Source organism: Musa acuminata, chromosome BXJ3-10, assembly GCF_036884655.1.
Source record: "Musa acuminata AAA Group cultivar baxijiao chromosome BXJ3-10, Cavendish_Baxijiao_AAA, whole genome shotgun sequence".
In the NCBI taxonomy this organism is placed as follows: domain Eukaryota; kingdom Viridiplantae; phylum Streptophyta; class Magnoliopsida; order Zingiberales; family Musaceae; genus Musa; species Musa acuminata.
The window spans coordinates 17,118,270-17,133,359 of NC_088358.1; the positions used below are offsets into that span (position 1 = coordinate 17,118,270).

The 15,090-nt window shown below is 42.5% G+C and overlaps 3 protein-coding genes across 5 annotated transcripts; all 3 read right to left on the reverse strand.

Moving 5' to 3' along the window:
- Positions 1-24: 24 nt before the first annotated feature.
- LOC135651521 (peroxisomal nicotinamide adenine dinucleotide carrier-like) lies at positions 25-6,671 on the reverse strand. Its single transcript, XM_065171621.1, has 11 exons — positions 6,450-6,671; positions 6,290-6,367; positions 6,126-6,200; positions 4,455-4,585; positions 4,065-4,119; positions 3,535-3,645; positions 2,146-2,214; positions 1,970-2,077; positions 1,013-1,081; positions 814-868; positions 25-526 (listed from the first exon to the last, which is right to left on the reverse strand). Exons 1-11 carry the CDS (start codon positions 6,528-6,530, stop codon positions 324-326), a joined length of 1,035 nt encoding a protein of 344 aa, XP_065027693.1. The 5' UTR covers positions 6,531-6,671; the 3' UTR covers positions 25-323.
- A 31-nt stretch (positions 6,672-6,702) lies between these two features.
- On the reverse strand, positions 6,703-8,296 carry LOC135651520 (nematode resistance protein-like HSPRO2). The gene has a single exon (XM_065171620.1). It carries the CDS (start codon positions 8,267-8,269, stop codon positions 6,899-6,901), a length of 1,371 nt encoding a protein of 456 aa, XP_065027692.1. The 5' UTR covers positions 8,270-8,296; the 3' UTR covers positions 6,703-6,898.
- Positions 8,297-9,073: 777 nt separating this feature from the next.
- Positions 9,074-14,711, reverse strand: LOC135651518 (uncharacterized). Of its 3 annotated transcripts, XM_065171618.1 has the most exons (6): positions 14,486-14,711; positions 14,109-14,384; positions 13,854-13,965; positions 11,961-12,075; positions 9,734-10,660; positions 9,074-9,619 (listed from the first exon to the last, which is right to left on the reverse strand). In XM_065171618.1, the coding sequence occupies exons 2-6, from the start codon at positions 14,260-14,262 to the stop codon at positions 9,368-9,370; spliced, it is 1,560 nt and encodes a 519-aa protein (XP_065027690.1). In that variant the 5' UTR covers positions 14,263-14,384; positions 14,486-14,711; the 3' UTR covers positions 9,074-9,367. The 3 variants fall into 3 exon arrangements, with proteins under 3 accessions (XP_065027690.1, XP_065027689.1, XP_065027691.1); XM_065171617.1 differs by having other exon boundaries at positions 14,109-14,711; XM_065171619.1 differs by lacking the exons at positions 14,109-14,384; positions 14,486-14,711 and having other exon boundaries at positions 11,961-12,058.
- Positions 14,712-15,090: the final 379 nt, after the last annotated feature.

The window sequence follows — 15,090 nt, forward strand, 5'->3', positions numbered from 1 at the left end:
CATATCTCAAATCTGATGGAAGAATGTCTCAAACCTGGTAGGGCTTCAGGCTACAGCCGTCGACTTGGAAAGTCGGCGGCAACCACCCCGCCATGCATCCGAAGAAAATGTCAGCGGATGCTATCGATTTCAACATTTAAATCCCTTTTACAATGTTCATCGATTGTTACTACGATTGATGACATACATTTCCAAGTCTCATCAAGGGCCAGACAGCTTGTTCCTTATGTACTACGTCTGTGATTGAAGGGGCATCATAATCTACTGCCTTAATATCACGACTCCTGCAACTAATGGAACATAAAAGCAGGGAATAAAGGCCATTAAGATGGTGTTTTCATCCTTGAATTGTTGATCCGTCTGAGCTCTCCCGTTACCAGCACTCGAGCTGCTTTTACCAGCTCCTCCTTAACCGTAAACAGAACTGCTGCAGCAAATACACTCTGCACTATTTTTGTGCCCATTCCTTTATAAAGACCCGAAAGACCTTCGTAGCGTATCATTTTTGTGATAGCATCATATGTACCTGCAAAACGTAATACATGGAGAGGTGATTAAACTCGGAAGCAAAGCAAACAGGTAGTCAGATTTATTGCCGATCACCAATGGGTTCACCTACAAAATCCAATGGAAAATTGGACCTCAAGTTACCCCACAAAAAATGTTCTCTATAAGAACAATGCAAGAGAAAGGGGAAAACCATATAGAAATGGAACTCAGGATATTCACACCGAGGTGAGTATTTCATCAACGGGTCACTGAAAGTATAGCATGCCAAAAAGTAAGAAATGAAATTAGTAATGAAACAAAGACCTGTATATTGACGCCTCTTGTCATCATGAAGTCCTTGTTTTACTTGCAGCCTTGCCTGGAGAGGAACAAAACAACATGTTACCGAACTATATTGCCAACCATATGAAAGAGACTAAAGGCTGCTAAAGAATATTACAAGTTTGATCATCACAGACAATAAGCAGTTGGACAACATAAATGGATCAGAGAGATACATTACCTTCACTACTAACATGGGATACGTAACGATGGTAGCTCCAAGTTTGGCAACAGCTCCAAGAAGAAAAATCTGTATAGGTTATTTACAACATCAATGCATTCATAAGACTGATTAATCAAGAAGAGAAAATCTGAACATCATCCACAGTATAGCAATCAATATCTGTGTCCTCGTATGTGTGACTCTGAATACACACAAGAAACAGCCACCGGCCAAATGTGTGCGACTCATGGAAAGAAAGACAGACATGATATGGCATCAACATACGTGATGAAAATTCTTTAAAAAGCAGGGCACAACATGCAATCGACTGATAACTAGTTTTATGTTTTCTATATACAGCTATAGGATTATATATCCTACAAGATAAACAATTTAGCTCACTGCAGTAACTTATGAAACAAAACAAATGTTCACCAAATACTTCAATCCAATATCCAAACTCTTTAAGAAAAAATAACTCGTTTTATTGAAGGACATAAAGTCCAAATTCCATATGCATTATTCGTATCCAACATGCCTAGAAACTTTATCCAGATGATTTAAGTACCCTACATAAATGTCATAATTGTAGGTGATACATGTGCCCTAACATGTTTTCAATTATTTAACTCGTGTTGGACACCAAATGACAAGTATCAGTTTCGACAAGGACATGCACAAACATAGAAAGGTTTTAAGAATTTGCCCCTAGTATGAGGATGTCCACATCTATCAAACTTTGCCTGAATACATATAGGTTATGTTCAGGACAAAGCTAGGTAACTAATACAATAAATGAAGCAAACTTCATGGAAAAAAAGTGCTACACAAGGGCATGCCCACTAGAGTCACGGTAAATTAAAATAACAGAACAAAGACTTAACTGAAATGAAACAAAGAACACGTGAACAGAGACCATTTACCAAAATGAATACTTTTATGAATCAACATATGAACAATCTGAAGTTTCACTACCTCATGAGCAGTAAATCCTTCAGCACCTTTTGTGTTTAAAGAACGTCTTCTCTTGATCTTCCTTAGTAGAGTTTCATATAACATGAACTGGATAGAAGGATTGCTAACCTAAAAATGAATGCTCATGTTAAGAACTCATCAATAAAAATTCCAAAATCTGCTTATGTTCCACTAACCATTATAAGAGTAGGAACTACTCCCTTCCAAAAGCCCCACAATCCAGCTTCATTGTAGAGTTCTTGAACCTGAATCAGAACATTTTCTCCAGTAAATGAAATTGATGAAACTGAAATGAAATAATAGAAAGATGTGAAAGAAGAGAAACTTGTGAAGTAAAAGAAAATTTGAATAACTTCTCTCTCTCTCTGTCTCTCTCTCTCTATATATATATGTATGTATGTATGTATATACATACACACACACACAGATATATATACATATATATATATACATATATATATATATATATATATATATATATAGCACTTCAAACCTCCAAAGCAAGAAAAGAATAATTACTCAGAGCAGCCAGTAGTCTTATAAGCTAGTTATGCAAATACTTCCATTTAGGAGAAAATTTCCTTTCTCTAGAACAATTTTTGTACCTTAAAGAAATATTCTCAGTATGTTAAAAAGTGTACTTCCTAAAGAAAGTTGTTATCATCTATCACTAAAAAAGACAGTTGTATTATTATTTGATAATGGTCTTGAGTGCAGTTTATGAAGATGTCAATTTGACGAGTTTCATATATCAGAACCAACATCATTACCCATAGTGATTTTCATAAACATTTTCCATTAACTAAGTTTTCAGCACAGCATAGTGGCATATCATAGAAGGTAGAACCATCCTCAGCAGATCATCCAGGAGTCAGCTTGTTCCATTGTACCCTAGACTTCAAGGTGCATCAGTCTAACATTTTAAGTACAACCACTCAGTTTTATGATGGCTAATGTCATAATAGCAGGTGTCTTAAGGGTTTGCCAATGTTATTGAATCTTGAATCATATTGTGGTATTAGATGTTAGATCTGATCTATAAATTTGGGTTCTTCAGCACAATTGGAGCTCTTTCCAATAAATTACACTTATTTGTATCCAACTTTCACAAGATCTTTGTCATGGTATTTGTGGCTCATCTCATAAATTCAAGTCAGAAATGAGTGCCATGATACTCCTATAGCTAGTGCTTTTCAAGAAGGACCTTCATATATAACATGACTGGTCCTTGCTGAAGCCTATGCAGGCTGCAGCATAGATGGTTTATCTGCCTTTTCCTACTTTCTACTATTCTTCACATGCAAAGCACATATGCTGTTCTAGTATTAAAGACCTTAAGTGAAAAGATTTGTCATCCATTCTACACAATGCAGAATGTAATTACAAGTTACAACTTTCAGAAAACAACCCATTCGTTCATGGGGAAAGAATCTGATACTACTACAATTAGTTTTTTCATAATTGCACAAGACAGTAATATTTGGTAGTATGTCCTAATATGGATTGGAAAGGAGTAAAAAGCTCATATATATGGACAACCAACATATATTCACGAGTGCATCTACCACATGGCTGGTTCTGCATGGCTGATGCTCAACCACTGCAAGATTAACTGCCTCCTCCCGAAGACATGATAGAGCATGAATAGGTGGTCCATTGCTTGTCTTCTTGTGAGTCTGCAGAATGTCAGATATTAGCACCTAAAATCAGGTCAACATGTAGAGGAAGCAATTCTGGGTAACTATTTCACACTATTGAGGTGACCTGGGCTGCGATATATATATATATATGTATATGTATATATATATATATGTATATATATATATACATATGTATATACATATATATATTTATACATATATACATTTATATATATTTACATATATACATTTATACATATATATATACATATATACATACATAAGATACATACATACATATATACATCATATATATATATATATATATATATATATATATATACATATATATACATACATATATATTCATATATACATACATATGTATACATACATATAAGTGCTGGAAAAGCAGACACTACAATAAACAAACCAGCAAAAACCAGTGTCTGTACCTGCATACGTGTAACTACTACCCATATAGGATTTGTCAATAGAACATTTACACATCTGCAACCATGATAATGGCAGGCAATTAGTAAACAGCCAGTTGTACCTCTAAATAATCAATTATGTTGAAGGCTAGCACCAATTTTAGAAGGGCCCTTTATTTGGCCACTCGTAAGAACTAACTCTTCTCGTTTTTTTTTTTTTTTGCCCATCTGGTATTAATTTCATTAGAAAATACACAGGTACATGGAAGCACAAGAACTTCATACCTTTGGAACTACAGCAATATAGCCAAAATATATTAAGGAACATTTGGTGGGGCACAGCATAAGAATATCCCACCCAGGTATTAGATCGAAAGTTATAAATAAGAAAAAAGTGTCATAGTTAATCACCCTGCAAGTGCAGCAACAACAAGTGACCGAAACATGCCTACAGATCCATCACCAATGCCTTTTCTCCAGCGATCTTGAGCTGATCTTTCTGCTCTGTCCCTAAATATTTGATAGAAATAGTAATAAACACCCTGTACAAGAAATACAAATTTTGATACAGATGCCTCGTGTGGCAAAGAGTCCAATAGAGTTAAATGCGTTGAAGTAAATAATGAAACAATAATCTAGCAGCAGGATGAATAAGACAAAGGGAACAATCCTGAGAGCATACTGTTGCCTCATTGCTTAGACAAAGTCTTGTTGTTCTCAGTTGACTTCATAATCATCCAAAATCATTCTTGTGAAGGTATAAAGTAGAATGAGGATGGCTCTTTCAGAAAATCTTTTCTGATTTATCAGACAACATATTATAACTGGTTCAAGTCAAAGTCAAATACAGTCAAAGTGACCACTTAAATTGGAATAATTCTACAGAGACAAGGTTCTTTAAAAGTTCTGCTACCAAATACAAAGGGATTAACTCAAGCAATGCCTCTACAGCAATCCATTGATACAAGAAAATTGTCTATTAGCCAACATTTTAGACATAAAGGGAAATTGGCATTTTTTTTGCAAATAACCAATGCTCAAATTCAAAAAACAATGAATGGCATTCAATTATATAAATTACAGGGTAAAAAGACATTGTTGAAGAAAATAAGGAGAACAAGAGACTATTATATTGTGTTAAAGATATGCTGTCACAGCTTGCAACTATTGATCCACTTCGTCCAGTAATGGCATTTTTTGGATGACAGTTTAAAATTTTGTAGCTTGTGTGTGATCCAGGCAAATCACCATCTGGATCAAAGATCAAAACGAAATTTCTCATCAGGTCCCGTGACACAATCATCTTCAAGGTGATATAAAGCAGTTCAAATTGCATATCACAAGGATCTCCAAGGTGTTCTAAAGTTTTAAAATTGTAAAAATATCAGACTTCAATTACAGCAGCATCTACCGAGGCTCCATCTCTACCAAACACACTATCGAGAATCACATTTTCTTTCATTAACATGTTGATTCATATTTCCAAAGAGAACTAATGGTTGCTTCTTCATGCCATGCGAGCCTAGTGTACTAGACTGATCTTAGTAAGTTACAGGTAGTAAGAAGATCTTGCTTCATGTCATTGGAGACGTGGTATGAAGAACAGCAACGTAAACAAAGAATTCCAAATATTTTGTTGTAAAATAATTTTCGGCAAGAGCATATATCATGTCACGATCTCAGCAAATACCATAACTTGAGACCTTGCCCTTGGTAATGGGTTAGTGGCTAATGTTATTACAGGTCAATTTCTGTAAATTTCTCTCATCTAACACAAGGTATTTAGCAACATCCTGCATTCCAAGTATCACTTCGTTCAAGGTTGCAAGTCACGCTGTCAACAAGCAAGAGATGAACAAATTGACGAAAGAGCTGGATCATGCCTACCAAAAATGCAATTTGACCTAATTAGGCACAGCCAGGTTAGAGTACCGGACGCAGGAAGCCGCTTTACCAAAGAAACATCCAACCAAATGTGGTCGACAAGGACGGGGGCAGATGAGCTGGGCGCGACCAAACAAGGAAGGAAGAAAGAGGAGCGAGGGGGCGGAGGAAACAAAGGGGGGGGTGGGGCCAAGGTACCTGGGAAGCGGCCGTGCCGACGAGAGACGGCGCGAGACCGCCATAGAGCCGCCCCCATCCCTCCTGCTTCACCACCTGCGATCGACACGATCACCGCCACCAACTCAGGCCCCCAAAAAGAAAACGCAGAACAACGACGGCATGCGATCCGCCTACACACCTACCTCCAGCATCTGACGCACGGCCCCATCTCCCACGGCGGACCTGGACGGATCGCGCTCGGTCTGCTGGCGTGTGTTCACCTGCCGCGAACCCAGCACACATGAGAGAGCAAATCCATGGTGGAGGTCAGGAGGAACGTATCAAGAGAAGAGGGACGAGTACGGTCAGCAAGGGGTAAGTGATGAGCTGAGCGACGATCCCGCCGCCGGCGCCGGCCAGGCCGTTGATGAGCGCGTCCGACATCCCCTTCCCTTCCGGCCGGCTCGCTCAAGAGTCCGAGCCAGAGAAAGGGGAGAGCTATACCGGGAATGGTGAGGAGGGGAAGGGAAGGTGGTAACGCGGTACACGCAAGGATGGAAACGGAAGCACCGCGCCCTGCTCATACCGGCCTTAATTAGTTGGTTCGATTGTTGACTTGATGAGTCCAAATTAAATTGATAGGAGATTGGGTTCACGATTTTACATGTTTATGGTCTTGCTTAACCTATGGATACGTACGGAGAAGGTACGTATAAGTACAATTTCCACAAAAACGTATAGAATCTATCTATTGAGTCGCCTCACACATTTTGGTCAAAATTCCAAGCTCGTCCAACCGACCTGACCGCTTGTCAACGCCGCTTTGGCTTCTGCTGCTGCTGCCAGAAATCTCCCAGGAACGTCTTGGCCGCGTCCAAGCTCGGGAAATAGGGAGGCTCCAAGAACAACTGCGACGCCGCATCCAGCGATTCCCACGGCACGTACACGGCTCGGTTGCCGCTCGCCTCTAGGCTCCCCATCACCGCTGCCACCAGTTGCCGGTAGGCGAAGAAGAATCTCCTCAGCGCCACCTCCACCGCCTGCAACGCCTGCAGGAGGTCGATCTTGCCGGGGTTGTCGCCATCCCCCCTCCGCCGGCCGTGGAACAGCCTCATGGCTGCGTCCTGCACCCGAGGCCCACCGTTGGGGTCCGCCTCCACCCCCAGGATCGACGGCACCCTTTGCTTCAGGTCCTTGCACGAGCTCGTCACCTGGACCAGGGCCGCCGAGCGGAAGCAGTACGCCTCCGAATCGGTGGTGATGACCAGTTTGCTCTTGAGCTGGAGGAAGTCGTCGGGATCTATCAGCATGTGGAGGTCATCCGCCTCCGAGAGCAGCTTCCACACGCGCTCGAGAATCCAGCAATCGCTTGCGGCCTGCGCCCACTCCTTCCCCTGTATCCTCCGCTCGATTCGGACCAGGAGCAGGCGGGCGGCGAAGAGCCACGACTCGAGGATCTGATGGATCGTGCAGAGCGCCTGGTCTTCGTGGTTTCTGGGCTCCTTTGACCCGCCGGGGCTCCTCTTTAGGGCGTGAAGGGCCAACGGACGGACGACGAGATCGTACTCGAGCGTGGGCTTCCCTGCGAGGTTGGGCTCGCCCAACCCGAGCGTAAACGGGCACCGCTGCATCTGGCTCTCGATCTGGAATAGGATGACGGACGCCACGTCAGCGGACTTCTCCCACGTCGCGAGCCTCGGCAGCAGGCTCGCCTCGCTCGTGCGGCTCACCACGCTCGTCGTGCCGGGGGTCTTCCACACCTCCTGCGAGCTCCTGTCCCGGGACAGGAGCCCCTTGCACGATCGAAGATCGGCGACGGGTGCGCCGCCTCCATCCTCCTCGCACAACGTGGCGATGAGCTCGACCTGGTGCGCGGCAAGGGACTGCAGCCGCCGCTTCCACTCCCGGTGGTTGGCGTAGGGCCGGGAGTCAGAGAGCACAAGCGAGATGAACCGGAAGGTGATCTCCAGGGCCTGCAGGGGCGGCTTGATGACGGACTCGTTGCTCCACTGTGAGAAGTTCTCGGAGCTCCAGAGCTTGGCGAGCTCGGGTAAGCGGAGGTAGTGCTCATAAGCGGCAGTGGCGGAGGCAACGTTGATGAGGGGAGGTGCGGGGATCGTCGCCGGGTGGGACTTCGAATCAGATGCCGGGGATGACCTCGAGGAGATCTCGGACGCTGCCATCTTCACTGCTGCAGTCGATTCTTTCCTTTCGAGGAGGTAAGAAACAGAGATATATATAGACACAAGGATGTTTCTCCGTTAGATATGGAAGGATGGTGGTGGGGCCATGGAAGACGCGTGGGATAAGTGTTAGAGCGAGTCGATGAGGGCGGATGGAAGCTTATCCAAACAAGGATGTTCCCTGCCCCTTAAGCCCATTCCACCCGCTGATGTACCAGTCCTGTGATTGGAGGCGGTTGGCATGGCCCAAAGCGAACAATTATTTGCCTCCAATCACAAAGCTGGGATCTGCGTGGGAGTAACGTTTTCAGCTTTTTAGATTATATTGGATATGGAGGAGTTCATTTACTTCGTATACAAGGGATAATGGCTTAATGTGATATACATGTTATAGTTATCCACGACAGTACTAGCGGTAACCGACCAGCCGCCGTTCTGGAACTCGCGGAGGATTCGATGACGGCGGAAACGTTTAGACTCGATCGACTCGTTTACCGTTTCAGCCGCACGCCACGGCGGTTGGGGAACAAAGCACGTGAGCACGCGGGGCCCTGTGACGTGAATCTTGGGGTAGAATTGCAGGCCAACCAATGGAAGAAGGAAGACGCAGGAGAAGTGAGATGTCGGCCCGCGGGTTCGGCGACTTCGACGTTGACCTGCCGTTTGACTCGGGCGACGTGGTTGTAGTGTGGGTCCAGGTTAGGATGCAGTTGGTTTCCCCGCGACATTTCCAACGCATCGGGAAGAGGCAATGAGGAACCATATTTACGTAGGAAGAAGCAAACTTCTCCAGACACACAGCAATACCAGCCAAAGAAGTGTATGACTATTAGAACAAAAGGCCTAACACAAGGCTTAAAACAAGCTAAATATCACAAATACTGCAAGGGAGATTGCTGAACAATTACTTGGGACACATTTAAAGAGGATTGACATGAGTAATATGGTTGTGCCATAAATACAATCCGACATAGAAAGCAGATTATATTATCGGGTTGTCCCAAAACAGGCCTTCCTCAGCTACTCCAATAAGATTTCATAAGGGAGACAATGTATTCACCTAGATTGCACATACGTAGTTGGGAGGTAAATTTTTAGTCATCTCACATCGGATACGGCAGCGGGGCACCTGCCTCCTTTTTCACTGGTAAGATCATCTTCAATTTCGAGACAGATTATGTTGTTATTGACACTTTGTTCCGAACTGGCCGTGCTGCTTGTGGCAAGAGGAGAGTCTGATACACTAATTGCCCTGCTTCTTGTGGGTCCTGACCTCACACCAAACGCAGATGATGCAGGAATATTTACCATCAGTGGCCGCAAGCTGTTGGGAACACTACGTCTTATATCCTGCATTTAGTTCAGGAATTTGAACATTGATAAGAAGAAATGGAAAGCGATCTCGGATAACAAGTATGATCTGGTAGGCGGACATTGAAAGATATGAAAGATAAAATACAATACCATATGCCTCAATGCCATATCCAGTGATTTTTTTGACAGTGTCCTCCCGAAGCCAGTGCTATCTGGTGAAAGAGAAGACTTGCCAGAGAGGTTGTTATGGGTTGATCGATGGTCATCTTGCTTTGGAGGTGCAAGTCTCCTCATGTTCACTATGCGTTCAACCATCTTATTTCCGATGACAACTGGGTTCAATTTGTCACTGCCATTTGAGTGTTGCCTGCTTGGCGGTGGAACTGAACTGCCTTTGACGTTGCCATTTGGAGCCCTTCCTCTGGATGGAGAGCAAGACTGCCTCCTTGGTCTGATACTTGGCCCAGGCTCAACAGATGACGATCGACTGCTGGGTGCCCCAGGTCTACCCCGAGTAGCTGAGGAGGGCCTCTCAGGCAATGATGTCCTTAAGTTTGGGGGTGCATCAAGAGAAAAACCAGGGATGTCTGAGGCTTTCAGTGGTCTAGGTTTTGTGATTGGAGAGGTCCCATGTGATGGCGCCGAACTTTTAGATATTGTTGGACCTGACCTTGTTACAGAAGATGATCGACTTGATGGAGCTGAACTGGTAGGTACAGTAGATGGTGCAGAAGGTCGTCTTGTAGGGGTAGCTGACCTTGATGAAGGCTTGCTGGCTGCCAGTACAGATGGCCTAGATGTTGGTGTAGAAGATCTAACAGGTGTTGATGATCGTGGCAGAGGCGCCGATGACTTTGCAGGTACTGTAGTTCGAGAAGGCGGAGTAGAAGGTCTGGTAGGTTTTGAAACAGCTGGTAATGTAGAGCGCCCAGTAGGTGTTGCAGGTCTCGACGAACTATGAGTAGGACCACCAGACGATGATGGTCTGCGAGTTCCCACACCAGAATTCAAGCCAGATGATGATGCTGGTTGCCTCGGTACCAGTGTGCTTCTCGAAGGGTCTGAAGCATTTGCCAACTGAAAATATAGTATTAGATTGCAGAAGAACACCATCAAATTTAGGAAATGCATCAATGAGCTTATCGTACAAAAAATGCATATAAAACACATATATATAATATAACCAAAAAACATACTTCAATGTAGCAGAAGAATAAAAGTTCCACTGGCAAAATGGTTGGACATAACAGGTGAATAATAGACAACAAATTGCTTGGCAGTGAATCAAACAGTTTTATTCACAATCATAGTTCAGCAGTAAATGCAAACAGAGACATATGGCCAATAACTAAACATACTACTGATCATGGCAATTGATGTAAAAAAAGTGGATGAAATTGATTTGGTCAAATATATAGAGAAATTTGAAAAAATAAATATCAGATGAAAGCCAGTTTTAATATTTATTTGTTTATCATACAGAAGGCAGAACAAAATAGATGGCAGGTGATTGTCCAAGAGTTGCATAACTTTCTAAAAGACTATTAAACATAAAAGACAAGTACTAGATTACATTGTAGAAGCATTCTGATTGATCTTAAATGGTTAGAAAAGTAATTAGGCTTAGATATTAGTTAAGAAGACTATATCTGTTAGAGAGTCACATAAGAACTAGATATGCCACAGATTATTCTTGCAAACTAAACAAATTTTGCAACCCCTTACATCCATACAAAACTTGAGTATACACTACTAGACTGCATGGAATTTGGATGGGTGATCTGAAAATCATGGTACATCCAAAATTGAGAAGCATGAAGAATAGTACATTTCCAAATGGAGCCAGTAGTTTCTTGGACAAGAAGCAGGAATTATGAATACATATTCACTAAAGTGAAATTAAGGCACTCTAGCAAAGCTGAAGATGAATTATTTAAAGTTAGACAACAAAGTGGACTGCTTTTGATCTCTGACCCCTAAAAAGCTTACTCATTGATAGAACTGCTCAAGTATAGACACCTAGATTTTTAATTTGTTGATCCCTTAAGAAAAACATTTTTAGTTTTGACTGAGTGCCATTTCTCTACTAGCATGACATAAAATTTTAAGCCAACAATATATTAATTATTTGAAGCGGGTCCAAACATCTTTCTTTGCCATTATTTTCCATAGAGGTGAGATCCCTCAACCCAACAAAAACAAAGAGAGAATGACCATGAATAATTGACCATGCAACATGCACCATTGAAGACTATTGTATTTACATATGCGATGGTAATACAAGGATATGCATCAGAGAAATCAATGGTTGAAATATATATTAACATGGGCACACTACATGTAATGTACAAGCTTAAAATGAAATCGATCAGCTTACCCTAGATTTCAGCACAGTGGGACGAGCTTTAGGAGTCACAGTGCTGCCAATAGGAGTTCTTTTGGATTCAGTCTCCAGAGACGGAAAAAGTGGAGTACCTGGTGGTGTGAGAAGCCTGAAAATCTCTCATCAGAAAAGGTAAACAAGTAATAATCAGGCAGTTTATATATATATATATATATATATATATATATATATATATATATATATATGAAACTGATATAGGTTTCTGTATTTTCTATATGGGAGGGCTGATATCTACATATCACAATAAATGATATTTTGATAACCTTCTTCATCATCAACCTTGAGTAATTCTGTCGAATGACATATTACCCATCATCCCATTCATCAAAATAAACCAGTAAATTAGGTGTATAGTTATATCAGAAGCATGAAATAATGAGTCGACTGTAAATTAGGGCAATGCAGTCACACTCTGATCTGCAGGCCTGACACCGAGGTCATCTCTATTCTCTAAGATCCTGTCCTCAGTATTCAGAGATTCACCATGTCAAAATTTAAATGATGAATTTTGTTTCATCTATTAGCTTAAGTTTTTAGGTGAATTGGAAATTTTATATTGGAGCAGGAGGTCCTCAATCATAGACTTAAGATGGATTAGTGGTAGTTAATCGACACTCAGGCCATATTGCTTTCTCATATGTGAGCAGGTGTGAGCATACAAATGAAATAACTCTATATCATCTATCAGTTTAAGCTTTTAGATGAGCTGTCAATAGTTGAAGATTTGACACAACATCCTTTTAGGTAAGTCCTCCATTCCCTCTTGTAGCATGGTGTCAATGGACGTTTGAGATCTAGGATAAAATATCACAACTTGCAAGAGTTAATATGGATCAATTATATAATTGTTATCCATGGAACTACGTAAATAATATAAAAGAGACAGGAAGCAAAAAAAAAAAAAAAATCAAATAAATAGGACACAAAATTAGTTATGTTTAACAATGTGGTCAGCCATTGCGAACAATATATTAAGAAATATGGCATTGTGTAGTATGATACAGTTTGGGGCTTTGTAATTGCCATTGAATAGCAATTTAACAATGTAGTCAACTATTGTTAATAATATATTAAGAAATATTATGGTATGATAGGGTCTGGGGCTTTGAAATTGTTACTAAATAGTTACCTAGAGAGGGAAATAAGAATTGTGAAAGAAGCATAAAAAAATTGAAAAGAATGAAAATTGTAGGAGTATGATAGAAGGCGTTTGAGATTCCAAGCAAACAAAGTCATTTACATCTTTAGATTCCAAGATTTGTAACTCTTAAAAGAACAGTCTTTCACTTTAACAAACCAACCAAATACCATGTATTGACAATGTCCAACAGCAGCAACTGCTCTCTATATATGGCACAATGGAGCTTACCATATCATTCCTTTAAACCCATAATGAATGTCTAGACATAAAATGGTTATCCAATACTGTTAGACAAAAGACCTCTGTCTAGTTTAATTGCTCTCTATATATGGCACAATGGAGTTACCAAATCATTCCCTTTAACGCATAATGAATGTGTAGACATAAAATGGTTATCCAAAACTGTTAGACAAAAGACCTTCGTCTCCTTCAACTTCTCTCTATATATGGCACGATGGAGCTTACCATATCATTCCCTTAAACCATAATGAACGTGTAGACATAAAATGGTTATTAAAACTGTAAGGCAAAATACTTTTGTCTCCTTTACTAGCCACAGAGTGAGCCTAACACCCCAAAGTTTACAGCGATGGCATTATCTAAAAAGAAAACAAGTTTCGCCCTTGGACACCGAATTCGGTAAGAGGACAATGACTTCAATCACACAGCAAGACAGTAGATACAAGCAAAAGGGATAAATATAAAAAAGAACATGGTGAGCGTACCAGTCATAGTCATTCTTATCGCTGTCTGAATTTAGGAAGTCGTCGATTCCAGTCTTCCGAGACGGTGCTGATAAGGTGACCTTGAATATGGGAGCGGTCCCAGGTTTAGACCCTACAATACAGAAAGAACAAGGGGGGCCAAGTAAACGCATTGATAACAAGTAATCGCTGCCGGGTATCGGCGGCTAACAATGGAGAACGGAAGTTAAAAAAGAGTCTTTCTTTCAAAATAGGAACGCCTAAAGCTGACATTACCGAATGGCGGATCGAGTTCACCGGCGTTGTGCAGGAGGAGATTGTTCCGCTGCTTCTCCAGCTTCCGCATCTCGAGAAAGAGTGCCAGCTCCTCGTCCGCCTCTTTCGTCACTACCCGCCTAGGCGCCGCCGCGTCCCTAAAGCCCCGATTCATGTTTATTTCCCCAGACTTCACCGTAAAGACCCCAACTTTCTCCAAGCAACTCGAATCGCCCCACGATTCAAGCTCCACCCCTCAAAATGAAGAAGGAAAAGGAGCAGATCGCCGCACTAAGCCTGGAAAATGAGCAGAATGAGGGGGAACGAGAACGGTCGAGACGGAGCAGCAGCGACAAGAAGACCCAACAAAAAGAGAGGGAGGCGGTGGCAGCGAAGACCTAACACCTCCGTCTATGCCCGCGGAATGACCGCCGGATTTGGGGTTGAGGACGGCGAGCTAACCCGGATCTGGGAGGCGAGCGGAGAGGAAAGGGGAAAGCCGAGGAAGAGGGGCAGGAGGAGTGTGACGCAAACAGCAGCTTCGCCTCTCCGTTGTCGAAGCGGGGAGAGGGCGAGGCGAGTGTGTGCTTTCAGCGCAGCGAGGGGGCGGTCCATTTAACTTGATGTTTCGCCATGGTTTATCCTGGTGCCGAAGAGACATGGTTTTAGCGTTGGTTTTGCTCCGCGAGGACACCACACCGTGCCACCCACCCGGGCGTCGTCGCAGCTCGGCGTCTCGTTAAGGCTACGCTTCGTGGGCCACGTGGACGTTTCATCACACCCGGCCTTTCTATCCCCAATCACGAGGCAGACCGTCCCCTCACCTCACCCATCTCACACCCGCGGATCCATCCGCTCACGCCAACCAAACCGGTTTCCATCTTAACCGTCTCGTGTCGTGTCGGGCCCACGTGGTCTACTTTCCAGTTTGTTCCCGCTGTTTCGAGCGTTCAAGAAACCGACCTCACCTGCATTGGGATTGGCCGCAGCCGTGGGGCCAATG